A 17,435-nucleotide genomic window follows, 5' to 3' on the forward strand; every position below is an offset into this window, starting at 1 on the left:
AAGCGTTTTCAAAGATTTAAAATGTGTCTTGCTAATAAAACAAAGAGTGCCCTCGTATTCCCTAATCATTACTGATAATTGGGCGGGCCAAAAAGTTCATTCGGGGGTCTGGTCACCCCTGTACAAACTTTGTGACCAACCCAGTGTCACAAGGCTAATGACATGTCAAGTAATCCTGCCTGCATCAGTCCTTTTCTGGTCCTGGAGCAGGGTTCCAGGAGTCCTGGCTCATGTTGAGGATGGGTTGGTAGTTTACAGGATGGCATTTCGGATCCGGAATCCAGGTGGGGCTCCTTTGCCCTGAAAGGTGTATTGGCCCCCAGAGTGAGCAGTGAATACCACTGAGGTCAGCTGGAAATCAGCAGGTGTGCTCTGACCTGGCCAGCAGGGTGATGTTGCACCTCCGGTCTTGCTTCCATGACGGTCAGGGGGGTATTGTGAGGTTCAGTTGTCTTGGGAAGGGTGTCTGAGTATAATGGGCAGATGGTCATCTTGACTATTTTTCAGTGCATGGTTGAGGGGTATTAAATACATTGACATGGTCATGTAGCCATCACTATGCTTCATCTTCAGAACTCTCTTCACCTTGTGGAACTGAAACTTCATCCCCCTTAAACAGTTGTTCCCCTTTTACCCTTTCCTCAGCCACTGGCAACTGCCGTTCTACTTTCTGTCTCAGTGAATTTGACTCTAGATACCTCATCTACTCCAGTACTCTTGCCTGGAAAATCCCACGGACAGAGGAGCCTGGTGGGCTGCAGTCCATGTGGTTGCAAAAGTCGGATACGACTTAGCGACTAAACCACCACCTCATCTAAAGTGAATCATACAATATTTGTCTATTTGTGTCTTATTTCATGGGCTTCCCTGGGGGCTCAGATGGTAAAGCATCTGCCTGCAATGCGGGAGACCGGGGTTCCATCCTTGCGTTGGGAAGATCCCCCTGGAGAAGGGCATGGCAGCCCACTCCAGTACTCTTGCCTGGAAAATCCCACAGATTTAGGAGCGCGGTGGGCTGCAGTCCATGGAGTTGCGACGAGTCGGACACGACTGAGCGACTTCCCTTTCCCATATTTCACTTAGGTTGATATCCTCAGGGTTCACACATTGTAGCAGGTGTCAGAATTTCCTTCCTTTTTCAGGCTGAATAGTATTCCACCAACACTTCACACTCCCCAAACAGCCCCCCCACACCCCCCGCCAGCTATTCATTTGTTGAAGGACAAGTTTGGCTGGTGTCCAAGCTCTTTTTACCTGAGTAACTTTGGGCACAGTTTTTTAAGTCTCTTGAAGGCTTAATTTCTTAATCTGTCAAATGGGCAGAGTAATAAGATTTTTGAGAAAATGGAGGGTAAAGGCTAGTGCTTGGTACTTTAGAAGCCACCAGTAAGGGACAGTCTGTTACTTGTGATTTTCAGTATCCTGAATGGTGTTCTATGAGTTGAGGACCCCAGGTACTTTGGTGTTTGTATCAGACTTTGTGTCTTGGAAACAAAATGATAAAAAAGGCTGATTCTGAGATGTGTGAAGGTGAGCGTGGATATTGCATTCAGATGCCCTCCTTGAATTTTGACCGCTTTTCTTTTTCTAAAGCATCTTTAATTAATTAATTGATTTTTGAGTGTGCTGGGTCTTTGTTGCTGTGTGCAGGCTTTCTCTAGCTGCAGCAAGGGGAGGCTTCAGTAGCTGTGACACCTGGGCTTTAGTAGCTCCAAGGCGTGTGGGGTCTTCCTGGCAGACTAGGGATTGAACCCGGGTCCCCTGCATTGGCAGGCGGGTTCTTTAGCACTGGACCACCCGCGGGGGAGTCCTGACCTGTCCCTTTTCTGCAGCATGATTGTAATGATAGAAATGACCCTGCTGTGGCCCCTCTGCCTGCCCGGGGCAGGACTCTGCTTGCACTGGCAACTTGACGAGTCAGCACACAGGCGAGATGGAGGTCCTATTAAAGGATCCCCTGAAAGGCACCGCCGGCTTTGTCCTTTAGACATCGCCAGATTGGCACTGCAGGCCTGATTCGCAGAGATGGGCTTGGCAGCTCCACCAGGCTCCATTGATCCAGACTCCTTTAAAAGAAACCTCGCCTCTGTCACTTTCACCTGGAACAGCGCTAAGTTGGCATCCATTCTATATAAGATTTGAGGGGGTGCTGGGTGGCATCCTGGCTCTCTGTCTCCGACCCTGGGGGACAGTTGGACTCCTGCTTCCCCCACCCCTCACTGATGGGGCTGTGAGCCTTTGAGCCTTGGCCGCCCCCAGGAGAGGGGCACTGCTGGCATCTCGGGAAGTTCTCACGTGTACTTGTTGCATGCCACTTCCACGCTTTGGCTAGTTGCCTTCTAAAGTTGTTAATATGTGGAAGTGAGATCATCTCAGAGCTCTGTCTCATAAAGCACTCTGGTAGCTTAATGTAGTGCAGAGTACAGGGGACCGGCAATCCTGAGAAGCACATTTGCTTCTGGCTCAGTCCTTATTGGCCAGTGACCTTGGGAAAGTCACTTCATCAGTGGCTCCTTGTCTGTCCAGGGTGAGTGACACCAGCCTCCGACGGGGCCAGTAGGAGAACCAAGTGGGATTCCATACATAGAAGCCTTCTGCAGAGTCTATAAAATGAACGGAAGTCTTATTTTGGTCTCAACGTTACGTGTTGAGTGAGGATCTTTAATGACTTGAAACAAACCCCAGAATTATGCACAACACTATCCACCCACCCACGCTTCCTCGTCTTAAGTTTGGCGTGTTCATCCAACGCGATTTTCTGAGAACCCACTATGTTCCAAACAGTGTATTTTAAGAGACAGTGGGTGTGGAGGCTTCTTTGAAAGTAATTCTTTTCTCGTTTTCTTTTGTTGGTGAAAGTTTCTGACCCAGGGGCCCTCTCCCATGAGTTCGGATCATAGATATTAACAGTCTCCTTGTTTGCCCTGGTGATGTAGTCGAATCTCTAATAGTCTTGTCAGCAGTTTTACTCCTCAGAAAAGAGTTCCTGGCAGGCATTTGGCCCAAGGGCCTGGCCTCTGAGCCTGGGGGACAGTGTTTTATCTGAACAAACATGAAGAACATATTTTTATTTGCAAATGATCAAAACAGAGTTTGGAACCGTTCTTCCTACTTTTGTATTTGAGTAGTAGTTGGACATGTTACTGAGCTATGAATCTGAAGGCCGCGGAGTTCACATTTCAGTTTTAAAAAGTGGCACATTTCATGGGTCTGCTACCCAGTAAATGCTGAGGAATTCTATTTGTTGAATTCAGTACATGTGAATATGTGTGTGTGCTGTGTGCATAAGACTGTATCTTGAGAGTCAGTCTGCTGTTCATTTGTTGGGGGGATTTACCCAGACTATGTAAAACAGAGTTTGTTTGTATTGACTGCTGTGACATCCCAATAGATTGCCTCTTGATTTAATGAATGCCTCTTTGGTTTCTTGGCCTAAACTCTACTCTTTTAGTGTTCCTATGGTTAATGGATAGAGGAGGGGCAGCCTACTGTCCTTCAAAGAAGAGATTCTGAAGTCCGGCAGGTCTGAGCTTACAAGTTGGAACCCTGTTCCCTGTTGGCTCTGTAACCCCGAAGGATCTCAGTGCCTCTTGAATGAGGCTAATGTGAGGGTTCCACACAGGAATGAATGTAGAACTCCTGGCATAATGTCTTGCATGCAGTCAGTTCAGTTCAGTTGCTCAGGCGTGTCCGACTCTTTGTGACTCCATGGACTGTAGCATGCCAGGCTTCCCTGTCCATCACCAACTCTTGGAGCCTCAAACTCATGTCCATCAAGTCAGTGATACCATCCAACCATCTCATCCTCTGCCGTCCCCTTCTGCTCCTGCCTTCAGTCTTTCCCAGCATCGGGGTCTTTTCCGTTGAATCAGTTCTTTGCATCAGGTGGACAAAGTATTGGAATTTCAGCTTCAGCATCAGTCCTTCCAATGAATATTAGGGACTGATTTCCTTTAGGGTGGACTGGTTGGATCTCCTTGAAGTCCAAGGGACTCTCAAGAGTCTTCTCCAACACCATATTTCAAAAGCATCAATTCTTTGGCGCTCAGCTTTCTTTACAGTCCAACTCCACATCCATACATGACCACTGGAAAAACCATAGCTTTGACTAGACCGACCTTTGTCAGCAAAGTAATGTCTCTGCTTTTTATATGCTGTCTAGGTTTGTCATAGCTTTTCTTCCAAGAAGCAAGCATCTTTTAATTTCATGGTTGCAGTTACCATCTGCAGTGATTTTGGAGCCCCGCAAAATAAAGTCTGTCACTGTTTCCACTGCTTCCCCATCTATTTGCCATGAAGTGAGGGGACTGGATACCATGATCTTATTAGTTTTCTGAATGTCGAGTTTTAAGCCAACTTTTTCACTCTCCTCTTTCACTTTCATCAAGAGGCTCTTTAGTTCTTTGCTTTCTGCCATGAGAGTGGTGTCATCTTCGTATCTGAGGTTGTTGATATTTCTCCTGGCAAACTTGATTCCAACTTGTGCTTCATCCAGTCTGACATCCAGTGAAGTTTGGATATGGGGATAGATTTTGTGTCTAATTAGGCTGTTTTTAGCCATGCTTGTATGGTGATGGCTTCCAGGAATTCTCTCCCATCTACTCTTCCAATTCGCCCAGAATGTGTGACATGAATGTGCAGGAGCAGAAGTCATATCTCAGTGTGAATTTGCCCCATGGCGTCCAGAGTAGACAGTAGACGCCACACTGTCTCCCCATGTTCAAACAGCTTTTAGCTCCTGTGCCTTCACAGTTTAACGTAAAAACCCTCAGTTCTGGTACAGAAGCCCAAAGGGGTGGTGGGCTGAAAAGAAAAAAAGTGACTGTCTGCTGCTGCTGCTAGTGCTAAGTCGCTTCAGTCGTGTCCGACTCTGTGCGACCCCAGAGACGGCGGCCCACGAGGCCCCCCACTGTCTACTACCATGGCTCAAAAGAGTGGTTCCTGAGAGAGATCACCAAAGATGACTTCATTTTTATTTTTTTAATTGAAGTATAGTTGATTTACAGTTAACTTCTGCTACTGTGCAGCAAAGTAATTCAGTTATATATATACACACACACACACACATTCAGTTATATATTATGTGTGTGTGTGTATATATTCTTTTTGAAATTCTTTTCATTATGGTTTATCACAGGATGTTGAATATAGTTCCCTGCACTATATGGTAGGACCTTTTGTTTATCCATCACATATATGACAGTCTACACTGCTGACTCCAAATTCCCACTCCAGGCCTTCCCACCCCCCACGCCAGCAACTATAAGTCTGTTCTCTGTGTCCACGAGTCTATTTCTGTTTTATAGATAAGTTCATTTGTGCCGTATTTTGGATTCCACGTATCTCATACAGCCTTTGTCTTCTTTCTTACTTCGCGTAGTCTGATAATCTCTAGTTCCATCCGTGTTGCTGCAGGTAGCGTTATTTCGTTCTTTTCCATGGCTGAGCAGTATTTCACTGTGTATGCGTGGCGTTTTCTGTGTGCATTCCTCTGTCAGTGGAAAGGTAGGTTGCTTTCCGTGTCTTGGCTATTGTGATAGTGCTGCTCTGAACATAGAGGTGTGTGTACCTTTTCAAATCATAGTTTTATCTGGATACATGCGCAGGAGAGGGACTGCTGGGTCATATGGTAGCTTTATTTTTAGTTTTTTGAGGCACCTCCATACTATTTTCCATGAACTTACATTCCCACCAATAGTGTAGGAGGGTTCTCTTTTCTCCACACCCTCTCTAGCATTTTTTATTTGTAGACATTCTGATGGCCATTCTGACTGGTGTGAGGTCATACCTCATCGAAGTTTTGATTTGCATTTCTCTAGTAATTGGCAGCAGCAGCAGCAGTAATTAGTAGCGAAGGAGGCAATGGCACCCCACTCCAGTACTCTTGCCTGGGAAATCCCATGGATGGAGGAGCCTGGTAGGCTGCAGTCCATGGGGTCGCTAAGAGTCGGACACGACTGAGCGACTTAGCAGCAGCAGCAGCAGTAATTAATGGTGTTGAGCGTCTTTTCACATACCTGTTCTCCCATCTGTATGTCTTTTTTTGGAGAAATGCCAAAGGTGGCTTTAGAAGGCTCTATCCCTGTTAAAACTTTCTTGCTTGGATAAACAGGTAATAGGTTGGTGATTTCAGCCAGATAGAGGGTGCAGCATGGTCAGAAAGAGATCTTGAGTTCCCATAATAAACTGTGTTGGTGCTTAAAATTTGGGTTTTGTTTTATACTTAGCTTAAATGGTTCAAGGATAATATGTTCCCTGAGCTGAGAATTGGCATCAGCCTCCAAGAGATTCCTAACCTTTGGTCACAGATTCCTTTGAGAATCAGATGAAAAAATTGGATTCTTTTGGGTCAAACACAGGGACCACCCTGCTGTGTATCATTTCAGGGGATCCATGGGTCCTCCAGCATCCATCAAGAAGCTTCTGATTAAGAACCTCAGGTTAATTCTTCATGAAACAAAATATTTTTATATACAGTCCACTTAAAACAACCTCTTCCTTCACTTCTCCTTTTTGATGCTTCTTTTTTCTTTTATCTTTCTTTTTCTGGCACGTAAGTTAAGCAATGAGATATTTATTTTGAAAAACAGTCCATCCATTTTCAACATGAATATCCATCTCCTTTGCCAAGATCTTCTTTTGAGGAGTGGGAGTAGGTAGCCGAGAGATGGCTTGTATCAGCAGTTCTCAGACTCCTTTCTACTCTTGAAAAGGATTATAGACTCCAAGGAGTTTCTATTCATGTTTATATCTATAAATATTTATCACATTAGGAATTGAACCAGAATTGTAAAAAATACTTGTTAATTCATCTTAAAATAGCAGTAATAAAGCATTACATGTTCACATAAATAACTTTAATTGTTAAATTTTATCTTCTAAAATTAAGAGAAAGATCGAGAAGAAGGGCGTTGTTTCTTTGCTTTAAATTTATTTTGGCGGCACTGGTCTTTGCCGCTGTGCACAGGCTCTCTCTCGCAAGCAGGGGCTACTCTGCTGGGTGCGTGGGCTACTCATTGCCCTGGCCTTCTTGTTGCAGTTCCTGGGCTCCGTAGTTGTGGTGCATGAGCTCAGTTGCTCCATGGGACGTGGAATCTTTCCAGACCAGGAATTGAACCCATGTCCCCTGCACTGGCAGGCGGATTCTTATCCACTGTACCACCGGGGAAGTCCCATTTTGTATTTTTGCAACTGTCTGCAATTTCTAACCTGTCAGAAGAGACTGGAGTCTTCTCTGCATTCATTCTCTTGTGATGTGCTCTTTTGTTGGACTATTTGGGGAAAGTCTTGCTTCGAATAGGTAGTTGGAAAAGGGAGGGCTTTAGGGGCCCCTTGAAATTATTTAAGGAACCCTGATCCCCACTCAGAGAGCAGCTCATTTATGCTAATATAGCTTGGGGAGGTCCAAACCTCTGAAAACCACATTCTCCATTTAGTCTGTGAGGAGAGGGGAGTCGGTGTCCCTCAACATAAATCGTGTCCTGCAATGCTGTGTAATTAATTACTGGTTTCTCAGTGTAACTGGGAAGGATAAAGCGCTGTGATGGGAGCTTGGAGCCTCCCAACCAGCCTGCCTTGCAGCCCTGGGAGCGTCTCCACGGAGCCTGGGGCAGGGAACACCCACAAGCTTTTCACTCTGTGGTTGGGGCCCCATTTGCTTTGAACCTCCTGTTGACAGAATATCTAGTGTGGGCCATAAAACAGCCCAATATGTCTTTCTCACTTTCTCTCCTTTTAAAAAGATGAAAGAAAAAGACATGTAAATGAGCTCTGGGTGTCTCCATAAAAGACATCATAAACCCGGATCTTCGCTGGAAGACAGCGAAGTCAGGCTTTCCAGTTGTGACTTCAGCTGGCGTTGAGTGTGAGCTGAGCCTGCAAATGACTAGATCTTTAAATCAAACTCAAGTGTCTTCCATGAGAAACGATCTTCTTGTTGTGAGAGGAGGGTGGAAAATGAACAGCAGTGAAGTTGTTCAACAACGTGGGGTTTTTTGTTTGTTTGTTTGTTTTTAAAGTGCCTATGCCATGCCAGGCACTGTTCTTGGCTCTTGGGAGGTGTTAAGAAAAGATCGCTGAGCTTAGGGGTGAAGTGCGGGTGTGTCCGCAGCAAACACTTAGCATAACAAGTACAGGACATGCTATGGGAAAAAGAGCAAGATGGGAGGAGTGGGCAGTGGTGGATGTGCTGACAATTCCAGATCACGTGGTCAAGTCAGGCCCCATAGAAAGGGCAGGCTTGGTAGGGATTGGAAGGGGAGACGGGAGTTGACCACTGATTTGGAAACTGGGGTCATGCCCTGCACTTTTGAGAAAGAGCAAAGAGACCAGTGTGGCTGGGGTGGTGGTGGGGTGGGTGTTGAGAAGTTTCATGGGAATCAAAGGAGATTAAAAGAAGGCTTCCAGCTGAGCCTTGAAGGATCAGTATTCCTGGAATTCTAGAAGCAAGAAGGGCTGGGAGCGAACACTGGCAGGAGTCCTTCAGTTTCACTGGTGGCTGGATGCCTCCAAAGGTCCGGTGCTAAGGCTGGACACCAGTGAAGGACCTTGATGGACAGCCTCAGGAGCCCTCCACCTTGTTGCTGGGAGACTTACTGTACAGGATGGCTTATGGGAGGAAGGTAGTTAGAAAAGAGAGTTGATGACTGGAGATGGGATATAACCTGAGATGAGGGGTGGGTGGTGAGAACAGGGACTGAAACACACACATAGAAAAACAGATGAAAGGAGAGAAGATGATTCACTGACCCCAGCACAGTGCTGACTCCAATCTGAAGTTACCTGGAGCAACATTTCAAGCATTAGACAACTTCTGAGTCCCTTGTGAGCAGCAGTAAGAAATTCACTTCCAGCGGTTGTAATTGAGAGAAATTTTGAGTCACCCCTGTTGGGAATCATTAGCAAGGATGGGACTGAGTGCTGGAAACTTGAAAGGGCATGGAGTCTTTGCCTTGGGAACGGAAGAAGTGGGAAATGGAGCTGGTTTTTAGAAATGTTTCATCCGGAGCCAGGACACGTGTAAAGGGGTGAAGAGCAGGAGGCCCAGGAGCTGAAATCGACCAACTTCTGAATCACGAACTCAAAAAGGCACTGGACATTTGTTTATAGAGAGATGGGGAAAATCTTACAATAATGGAAAACGGAGACTGCAATATTTCTGTAAATCAAGAAAGGTGATTATTATAACAGTGCCTAGCAATTACTTGCAGCATAGAAAGCATCATTTTCTTCGTTTATTGTGCATTTTATGAAAGTGAAGAGGATTCAGAGGGATTGCATTGGCTCACACCAACCTTGGTCTGCCTGTCTTTTTTCCCATAAGGCCTTGTTTTTCCCACATTCCTTAGTAACACCCTTTCTTCTGTGTTAGTGCAGGAAGCTAGGAAGTGAGGTAAGGCAGTGACTTCCCTCCTTGGGCTGAGAGGGACACGACCTGTGCAAGGGCTGTGTGCTGGGCAGAGTTCTAGAAAAGTGAGTTAACTCTATATCACATCTTACAATGTGTCTTACAAAGTAGATATTATTGCCATTCCCATTATAAAGGTGAGGAAACGGAGGCATGGCTTGGTTCAGAATGACATGCCTAGACACGATATTTGCTGTACTGAGATATACCATGGAGACAGTGTTGGAAACCAAAGACATTGTACACGTGTATGCATGTATGGGGGGGTGGAGGTACTCAGATTTGGGGGATAAGAAGATGGTAAACCACAGGAGGAATATTTTAGAATTTAGCAAGTCAGAAATTGTTCTAATTCAAGGCTTCCACAGGTCCACAGATACATGCCCAGGAGTGGGATTGCTTGATCATATGGTCAGTAAAGAGTCTACCTGCCAATGCAGGAGACCTGGGTTCGATCCCTGGGTTGGGATGATCCCCTGGAGAAGGAAATGGCAACCCACTCCAGTACTCTTGCCTGGGAAATCTGTGGACAGAGGAGAGAGTAGCCTGGTGGGATTTTACATGGGGTCACAAGAGTCGGACATGACTTAGCAACTAAACTGCCATCACTACCACAGGTCAGAATCTCCTCCCATCACTGAAATCCCTTGAACTCTTCTCTGCTGCATTTACCATCTCTCTACAGGTGTATTGATGCAAAGCTGGATTCATCAGGGAAATTAAAGAAAGTGACCAACATAACAGTTTCTAATTGCATTCGACTTAAAACTTCTCCCAGGGCCTTTGAACTTTGTGGCTAATGACCTCCTCAGAATTGTGTTCACACATCATTAGCACAGCAAACCTGTTCCTTGGGGTATTTCTGAGTCCCTGGTGGAAAGGATGTGAGCTTTGCCACAGTGTGTCATTAGCCCGTGTTCATGCTGGGGGACCCTCTAGTGTTCAAGACCCTGCAAACAGGCTTTGAATTTGCCTCTCACCGCCTCCGCTTTAGTACCAGAGCTCATTTAAGCTTTGTTGCCTGGCTGAAATGACTAAGAAAACTTGCACTGTTGAATGTTTTGGGCGACAGCTGGCCACTTGTACATCCAGTGGGAAAGTGCATGTGTTGATTTCGGCCGGTGGAATGGAAGCTGGTGAGTGAAAAATCCGGCTTGGGAGGATTCATCCAGGAAGAGCAGGGTTTAAGAGCCTCTATAGTCTATGAATGTTATTTATAATTGGAAGCCTCTTCAGTGGAGTGCTTCTAACACGGGGAATTTATTTTGAGCTATTTTCAGGAAATCTCTGGTCAGATCATGCATCATGCTGAGAGTTACTTCTCTGTTTAGCTAGGGTCTTACTATTTCCCTTGATCTCCTCTGACTTTTGCTTTAAATTTCAGTACATTTGGTTTGATATTCTAGGACTGATCATATGCTAAGGCATCTAACTAGATAAGAAGGAACATACCTTGCATTAGGAATAAAGACTCTTGAGCTCCCATGGAACTTCTCCCTGAGGTTGACCACTAAAAGAGTGGGGGTGGTTCACAGACGCTTTTGAGTGTAGGGAGAATCAGGTTTCTCAGGAAGTGTCCTTGAGATGGAGGTAGTCGGAGGAGGAGTCCTTTGAAAAAAATGCACCGGGATCGTTTGTGTCGCCGTGATGCTATCTTCTGTGCGATTGGAAACCACAGGGCAGTGTATGCACTGGGCATTTGAGGAGGTTGGGCGTTTGGGATGCAGCCTCAGAGCCATCTTGCAGTGTGTGAACCTAGAGCCTCTACATCCGTGTATCTGACTTCGGTTTCTTCTAGAGCTTCTGTGACCTGTAGGCTTCTAACTGTTGTGTGGCACTTTGTTGCTCGTTGTTCAGTCGCTAAGTGGTGTCCAACCCCATGGACTGCAGCAGGCCAGGCCTCCCTGTCCTTTACTATCTCCCTGAACTTCCTCAAACTCATGTCCATCGAGTCGGTGATGCCATCCAACCATCACATCCTCTGTCCTCCCCTTCTCCTGCTGCCTTAATCTTTCCCAGCATCAGGGTCTTTTCCAATGAGTTGGCTCTTTGCTTCTGGTGGCCAAAGTATTGGAGCTGTAGCTTCAGCATCAGTCCTTCCAATAAATATTCAGGGTTGATTTCCTTTATATTGACTGGTTGGATCTCCTTGCAGTCCAAGGGACTCTCAGGAGTCTTCTCCAACATGACAGTTCAAAAGCATCAGTTCTTCGGCACTCAGCTGTCTTTATGGTCTAACTCTCACATCCATGCATGACTAATGGAAAAACCATAGCTTTGAATATATAGGCCTTTGTCAGCAAAGTGATGTCTCTGCTTTTTAATATGCTGTCTAGTTTTGTCATTGCTTTTCCTCCAAGGAGCAAGCTGGATAAAACAGCCCCATTGTAGATGACTCCGTATTGAAGTTGGAGATGGCTGGTGTTGGGGATGTGGAGTCCTATTGACCATTCAGGTCTTGAGTAATTCCTCTGGCTGGGTGGACATCATTTCCCACGGTGCTAGAGCAAGGATTTCTGGGTATCTGGGAACATCCCATGCTTCATGGTCATATAGAGGCTAGGGCTAGGCAGGCAGCATTTGTTTCCAGGCAGGCTGGGTCACATATCAGAAGGGGGATGTGTACCACTGAGCCTGCTTAACCACTTGTGGAGACAAGGTGGAGCTGCCTTGGGTCACAGATGGGGAGCATTCCCTTGCGGTTACTCTCCCAAAGTATGCGAGCTCATCTGGGGCCAGCAGGCCTGTTACCTGGAGAAATCACTGCTCAGTTCAGTGACTGTCCCAGAGTTGAACATGCACAGCCTGAGCCATTGCAGAGGTGCAGCATGAGTTGGCATGAGCATTTGTTTAAGTATGAAAAAGAGGGGAGTGTCTATCGAGTCCTTAACTCTTAGCTCCAATAGGGACGTCAAGGCATTCTGTAAGGGTTCATGGTTTGTGGGGATGTAGTAGATATTAAGTGGAGAGGGGAATGGCAACCCCATCCAGTGTTCTTGCCTGGAGAATCCCATAGACAGAGGAGCTTGGCTGGCTACATTGGGGTCACAAAGAGTCAGACACAACTGAGCAACTAAGCCCAGTAATGTTAAGGGATGTTAAGAGAGATGCTTGTCCATTCTCTGCTTGTTTCACTCAGATTCTTTCATCTCCTCCTTCCCCTTCCCGTCACTTTGGAGTTTGAGCTCTTTGCCGGAAAGTCAAGGCGTGCAGATGCCCAGTTACGCAGTTTTGTTGGGAAACCCTAGAAGAGGCACTGTTGGCAGACAGAGGGGAAGGCATGGTGTTGACTGCTGAGACAGGACCCTATCAGGTGCTGCCTGCAGCTGAGCCGTGGGGACACCTTGTCAGAGTGGAAGAGGGCATTGGAGGCATGGGCTCTCACCTCCAATCTGCCACCCACCAGGCCTGTGACTTTCTGAGCCTCAGCATCCCCAGACATTCACCAAGGGGATGGTTTTGCAAGGTTCCTTCCTGTTCCCCAGCTCTGGAAATTTTCAGGTGCCTGCTATCAATGTCTCCTTTTTTCATTCTGAACTCTTTTTCTTATGACCCAGGGAGGTTACCCCTGTCTTACAGAGAAGCAGCTCTTCGTTTTTCATTTTTGAGGCAAATTTGTAGCTGATTTTGTCCCATCTCCCAGAGAAGGACTGAGATGTGAAAACGAGTCCAGATACTGGGGAGACTCATGCGAACTCCCGCCACCCATGGTTATCTTGAATATTCGGTGATGACTGACTTTACTTATTATCATCCAAAGGGACATATGGTAAATGTTCCTGCCAGGGAGAAACGTGGGTTGGTAACAGCGCTCTCCTGTTTGTACTGGGGAGTTTTTTTACCTACTGGATCCCTGGGTTGGGAAGATCCCCTGGAGGAGGGCATGGCAATGCACTCCAATATTCTTGCCAAAAAAATCCTATGGGCAGAGGAGCCTGGTGGGCTCCATGGAATCACAAAGAGTTGGACGTGACTCAGGCAACTGAGTATGCATGCTCACTCAATGGCACAGTGTATATATCACATACCTTCTGTGTCTGCGTCCATGATGACCGTTGGTGGTGGTAACAGGCAGGACAGCAGGCAGGGAAATGACAGGACGGACAGTCACAGGGTCTGCATCCTGGCTGTATCCATGGTTTCGTTGACCCTCTTAAGTCCCTCTGTATCCCAGGGACCTAAACTCCGTTGCAAGTGTCACTGGTCCTTAGAAACTTGCTTCAGCACTTCCTGCTACTGTCTTCCCATCTCACCTCCCCCTTGTTTCTTCTTTCTTTTTAGATAAACTTTTTATTTTAGAACCGTTTTAGAATCAAGGAAATGTTGCAAACGTAGTACAAAGGGTTCCCGTGTACCCTGCACTCAGTTAACCTTGAGCGCTTGGTCGAGGTGGTACTTGGCCGGTGTCTCCACTGTCGAGGTTCTGTGCTTTGCACACTGTACTTCCTGGGTTTTTTTGTATTTTTGAAGAGGTACACTGTGATGGTTTCAGTTCAGTTCAGTCACTCAGTCGTGTCCGACTCTTTGTGACCCCATGGACTGCAGCACGCCAGGCCTCCCTGTCCATCACCAACTCCCGGAGTTTAATGTTATGTATGTATTGTGAAATGATCCCCACAATCAAGTTAATTAACACATCCATCACTCACGTAATTACTCCTCTCTTCCTTCCTCCCTCCCTTCCTTCCTTTTGTTTTTTTTTCTTTTTTTGTGGTGAGAACACTTATAGGTTTACCCTCCTAGCAGATTTCAAGGATACAATACAGTATCATTAACTAGAGTCATCTGGCTGTATATCAGATCCCCAGAACGTAATTGCTCTTGTAACTGAAAATGTGTAGCCTTGACCAGGGTCTCGCATTTCCCTTAATCCCCTAGTCTGTCAACTGCCATCCCACTCTCTGATTCTATGGGTTTGGCGTTTTTACATTCCACATAGAAGTGAATCCTACAGTATCTGTCTTTCTGTGCATCCCATGATGGTTTTCATGTTTGGCTCTGCCCATCTTTTAGTTGCTAACTTGGGATCTATTCGTGATGAAGATGAACTCTGAGGGCCTTAGCTTAGAATTGACCACGTGAGATGTGCAGAGATGAGGGCACAATGCCTGTTTGGGCCTCATGCAGGACAGTGTTATTGGCTTGGCTGAGAAGTTCGTTCTGGTGTTTCTGTAGTATCGTATGAAAACCCGGAATTAACTTTTTGGCCAACCCAATAGTTTGTGGCTTGGTTCATTCTGCCCCATTACCTGGCAGCAGGGATTTGAAAGCACAGCATTCAAATCATTTATATGGCAATTGGAATATCCTGTTAGCTTTTTACATTTTCAAACCGTAATGAACTATTTATGAGACTAAAGGCTTAAAACACGGTTAAGTCTCCAAACCACGTATCACTTGCATGTCAGGTTCACGTTCCCATCCTTTCCCTTGGAAAAAAACCAGTCCCATTTCTTATCCTTGAGACTGTTGAGCTGGCCTGTTGAATTCTGCTTTCATTATTCTCCCTTGAGGACTACCCTTCTCTAATTATTGTTTGTGGAAATGCCTTTAGCACTTCAGAGCAATCCAGATTGTGATTTAAGAACAGACCTGTCTGTGTCCCGTTGAGCCTGAGAGCAGGGCCAGCGCTTTGGAAGTTCCAAATGTTTTTAACTGAGGGATGGATACCCCCCACATCTTGGCAGTTGCCCCAAGTTGTCACTTGGCCCCTGGGGTAGTGAGTAGCTTGCTCAGGCTCCTGGCATCCCAGCTTTGAAAGGGCAGGGTAATCGGAGAGTCTGCACTGGAGCTGTGGGCCCCACAGACTTGTTCAGCTCAAGTGCAGAGTGAGAAGCTGCTTGTTTTCAAGAAACAAAGTGGATTGGAGCATGAGGGCTCTCCCCTGCTCCTGGGCTCTGGGTTCTTGCTGGGTGAGTGGGTGGGGTGGTACGCTAGTTATCTTTCTAGTCACCAGATCATAAATTAGACTCCTAACTCAGCCTTTTATTTATTTATTTGTTGTTGGTTTTTTTTTTTTTTTAAAGTATGAGCTACACAGACGTCATTATTCCCTTGGAACCCCACAACTCCGGAATAAACTACCTAATCAGCCAGCAGAGTTTCCTGGAGCGCCGAGCTGGCTGATGAGGGCCAGGGTGCTGAGTTCGCTCAGCAGGGCAGTGGAGGGGACTCTGAATAGCTGATTTGCCCATTACTTAATTATCTAAGTCAGATCATTGATAAGTTCTTTGAAATGTTTCTTGCTTTGTGTGCGTGTGTGTTTTGAATGTTCTGAATTGTTGACATTCATACTGGGGTGGCTTCATGGTTTTCCTGAGCTGCTCAGCAGGCAAGTTGGGTTTGAGGGGGTTGGGAGTTGAGGGGTAATTGGTCCGGGGAAGGTGGGAAGCAGTGACATGCTGCAGGTCGCCAGCAGCTCCACAGCCCCCGGCTGGAGCGACAGGAGCCCCTGGGTTACTTCTCTGTGTGATGCATGTCTTCTTTCTTCTCCCTTTCGGCTCCCAAGGATGTTAACGCAGGCGAGGGTAGCGAGTTTGCCGACAGTGGGATCGAAGGGGCCACCACCGACACGGACCTCCTGTCCCGGCGATCCAATGCCACTAACTCCAGCTACTCGCCCCCCACCGGCCGTGCCTTTGTGGGCAGCGACAGTGGCAGCAGCTCCACCGGGGACGCGGCCCGCCAGGGGGTGTATGAGAATTTTCGCCGGGAGCTGGAGATGAGCACCACGAACAGCGAGAGCCTGGAGGAGGCGGGCTCCGCGCACAGCGACGAGCAGAGCAGCGGCACCCTGAGCTCCCCGGGCCAGTCCGACATCCTGCTCACGGCTGCCCAGGGCACAGTGCGCAAGGCCGGCGCCCTGGCCGTCAAGAACTTCCTGGTGCACAAGAAGAACAAGAAGGTGGAGTCAGCCACGCGGAGGAAGTGGAAGCACTACTGGGTGTCCTTGAAAGGTGAGAGACAGAGAGCATCCTTCAAGCTGTGCTGGGTAACCCTGGGCTCTGTGGTACCCCTTACACGTGATGGTTTTTAATTGCATGGAATTTCTATTTCATGCTAATTTCAAAATTGTTGTTTTATGGTGGTAAGAGTACTTAACGTGAGGCCTACTCTCTTGAGCTTCCCAGGTGGCACAGTGGTAAAGAATCTTCCTGGCAATACAGGAGACACAGGAGACACGGGTTTGATCCCTGCAGGAGAAAGTGGCAACCCACTCTAGTATTCTTGCCTGGAGAATCCCATGGACAGAGGAGCCTGGTGGGCTAGAGTCCATAGGGTCATAAAGAGTCAGACATGACTGAGCGTGCACGCACACACTACACACACATATTACCCTCTTAGCACATTTTTAGGTGTATGTTTCAGTGTAGTTGACGAAGGCACACGGTTGTACAGCACATCTCTAGAACGCAATGATCTTCTTGAGCTGGAACTTTATGTCCCTTGATAGTCACTCCCCATTTCCTTTTCGCATCAATGGTTTATAGTCTTTTCTTTTTCACATGTAAGCTATTAGAGCCTCTCATGCCTTGTTTTCCTATGTACAGCTGGTTGTGGTGACAGCTTCAGCGCCTTGAGCTCCCAAAAATATTTTTTTGAAATCGTCCCAAAAAATGTGCCTCCCAGAATAACTGTTTTGGAGGGAAAAATCAGTAGTTTGAATCTTATGAAATTGCCTTTTTATTTTTTCTTTCACAAAGAATGATGGAATATTGTTAATTTCATAGAATTTAACCTAGTGTTTAATGGGATGTCTGAGCCATCTACGTTTGTGAAAAAGTCCCTGTTTTGCAGTCACACTTTGAATGTCTGAGTGTGTGTGTATACATATATACATGCATGTGTATATATATGCACTGCCTTTTCATTGATAAGCATGATGCTTTGATGTGCTGCTGTTCGTTAACGTTTTGCATACATTTTAGAAGTATTTGCGTGTGTTTTTGCCCATGTCTGCATGTCTTGATGGTGTAGAAATTGTAACATATTTGTGAGCTCTGTGTCTTAAAAGAAAAGACACTTCTCA

At 46.4% G+C, this 17,435-nt stretch overlaps 1 protein-coding gene across 6 annotated transcripts in view; it reads left to right on the top strand.

The window, feature by feature from the left end:
- TIAM1 (T cell lymphoma invasion and metastasis 1) overlaps positions 1-17,435 on the top strand; it is a 465,511-nt gene that overhangs the window by 306,644 nt on the left and 141,432 nt on the right. For all 6 annotated transcript variants that reach the window (XM_027538787.1, XM_027538923.1, XM_027539081.1 and 3 more), the window contains one exon: positions 15,915-16,362. In XM_027538787.1, coding sequence (XP_027394588.1) covers positions 15,915-16,362 — 448 coding nt within the window. The remainder of the gene's footprint in view (positions 1-15,914; positions 16,363-17,435) is intronic.

The sequence above is a fragment of the Bos indicus x Bos taurus genome, chromosome 1, assembly GCF_003369695.1.
Source record: "Bos indicus x Bos taurus breed Angus x Brahman F1 hybrid chromosome 1, Bos_hybrid_MaternalHap_v2.0, whole genome shotgun sequence".
In the NCBI taxonomy this organism is placed as follows: domain Eukaryota; kingdom Metazoa; phylum Chordata; class Mammalia; order Artiodactyla; family Bovidae; genus Bos; species Bos indicus x Bos taurus.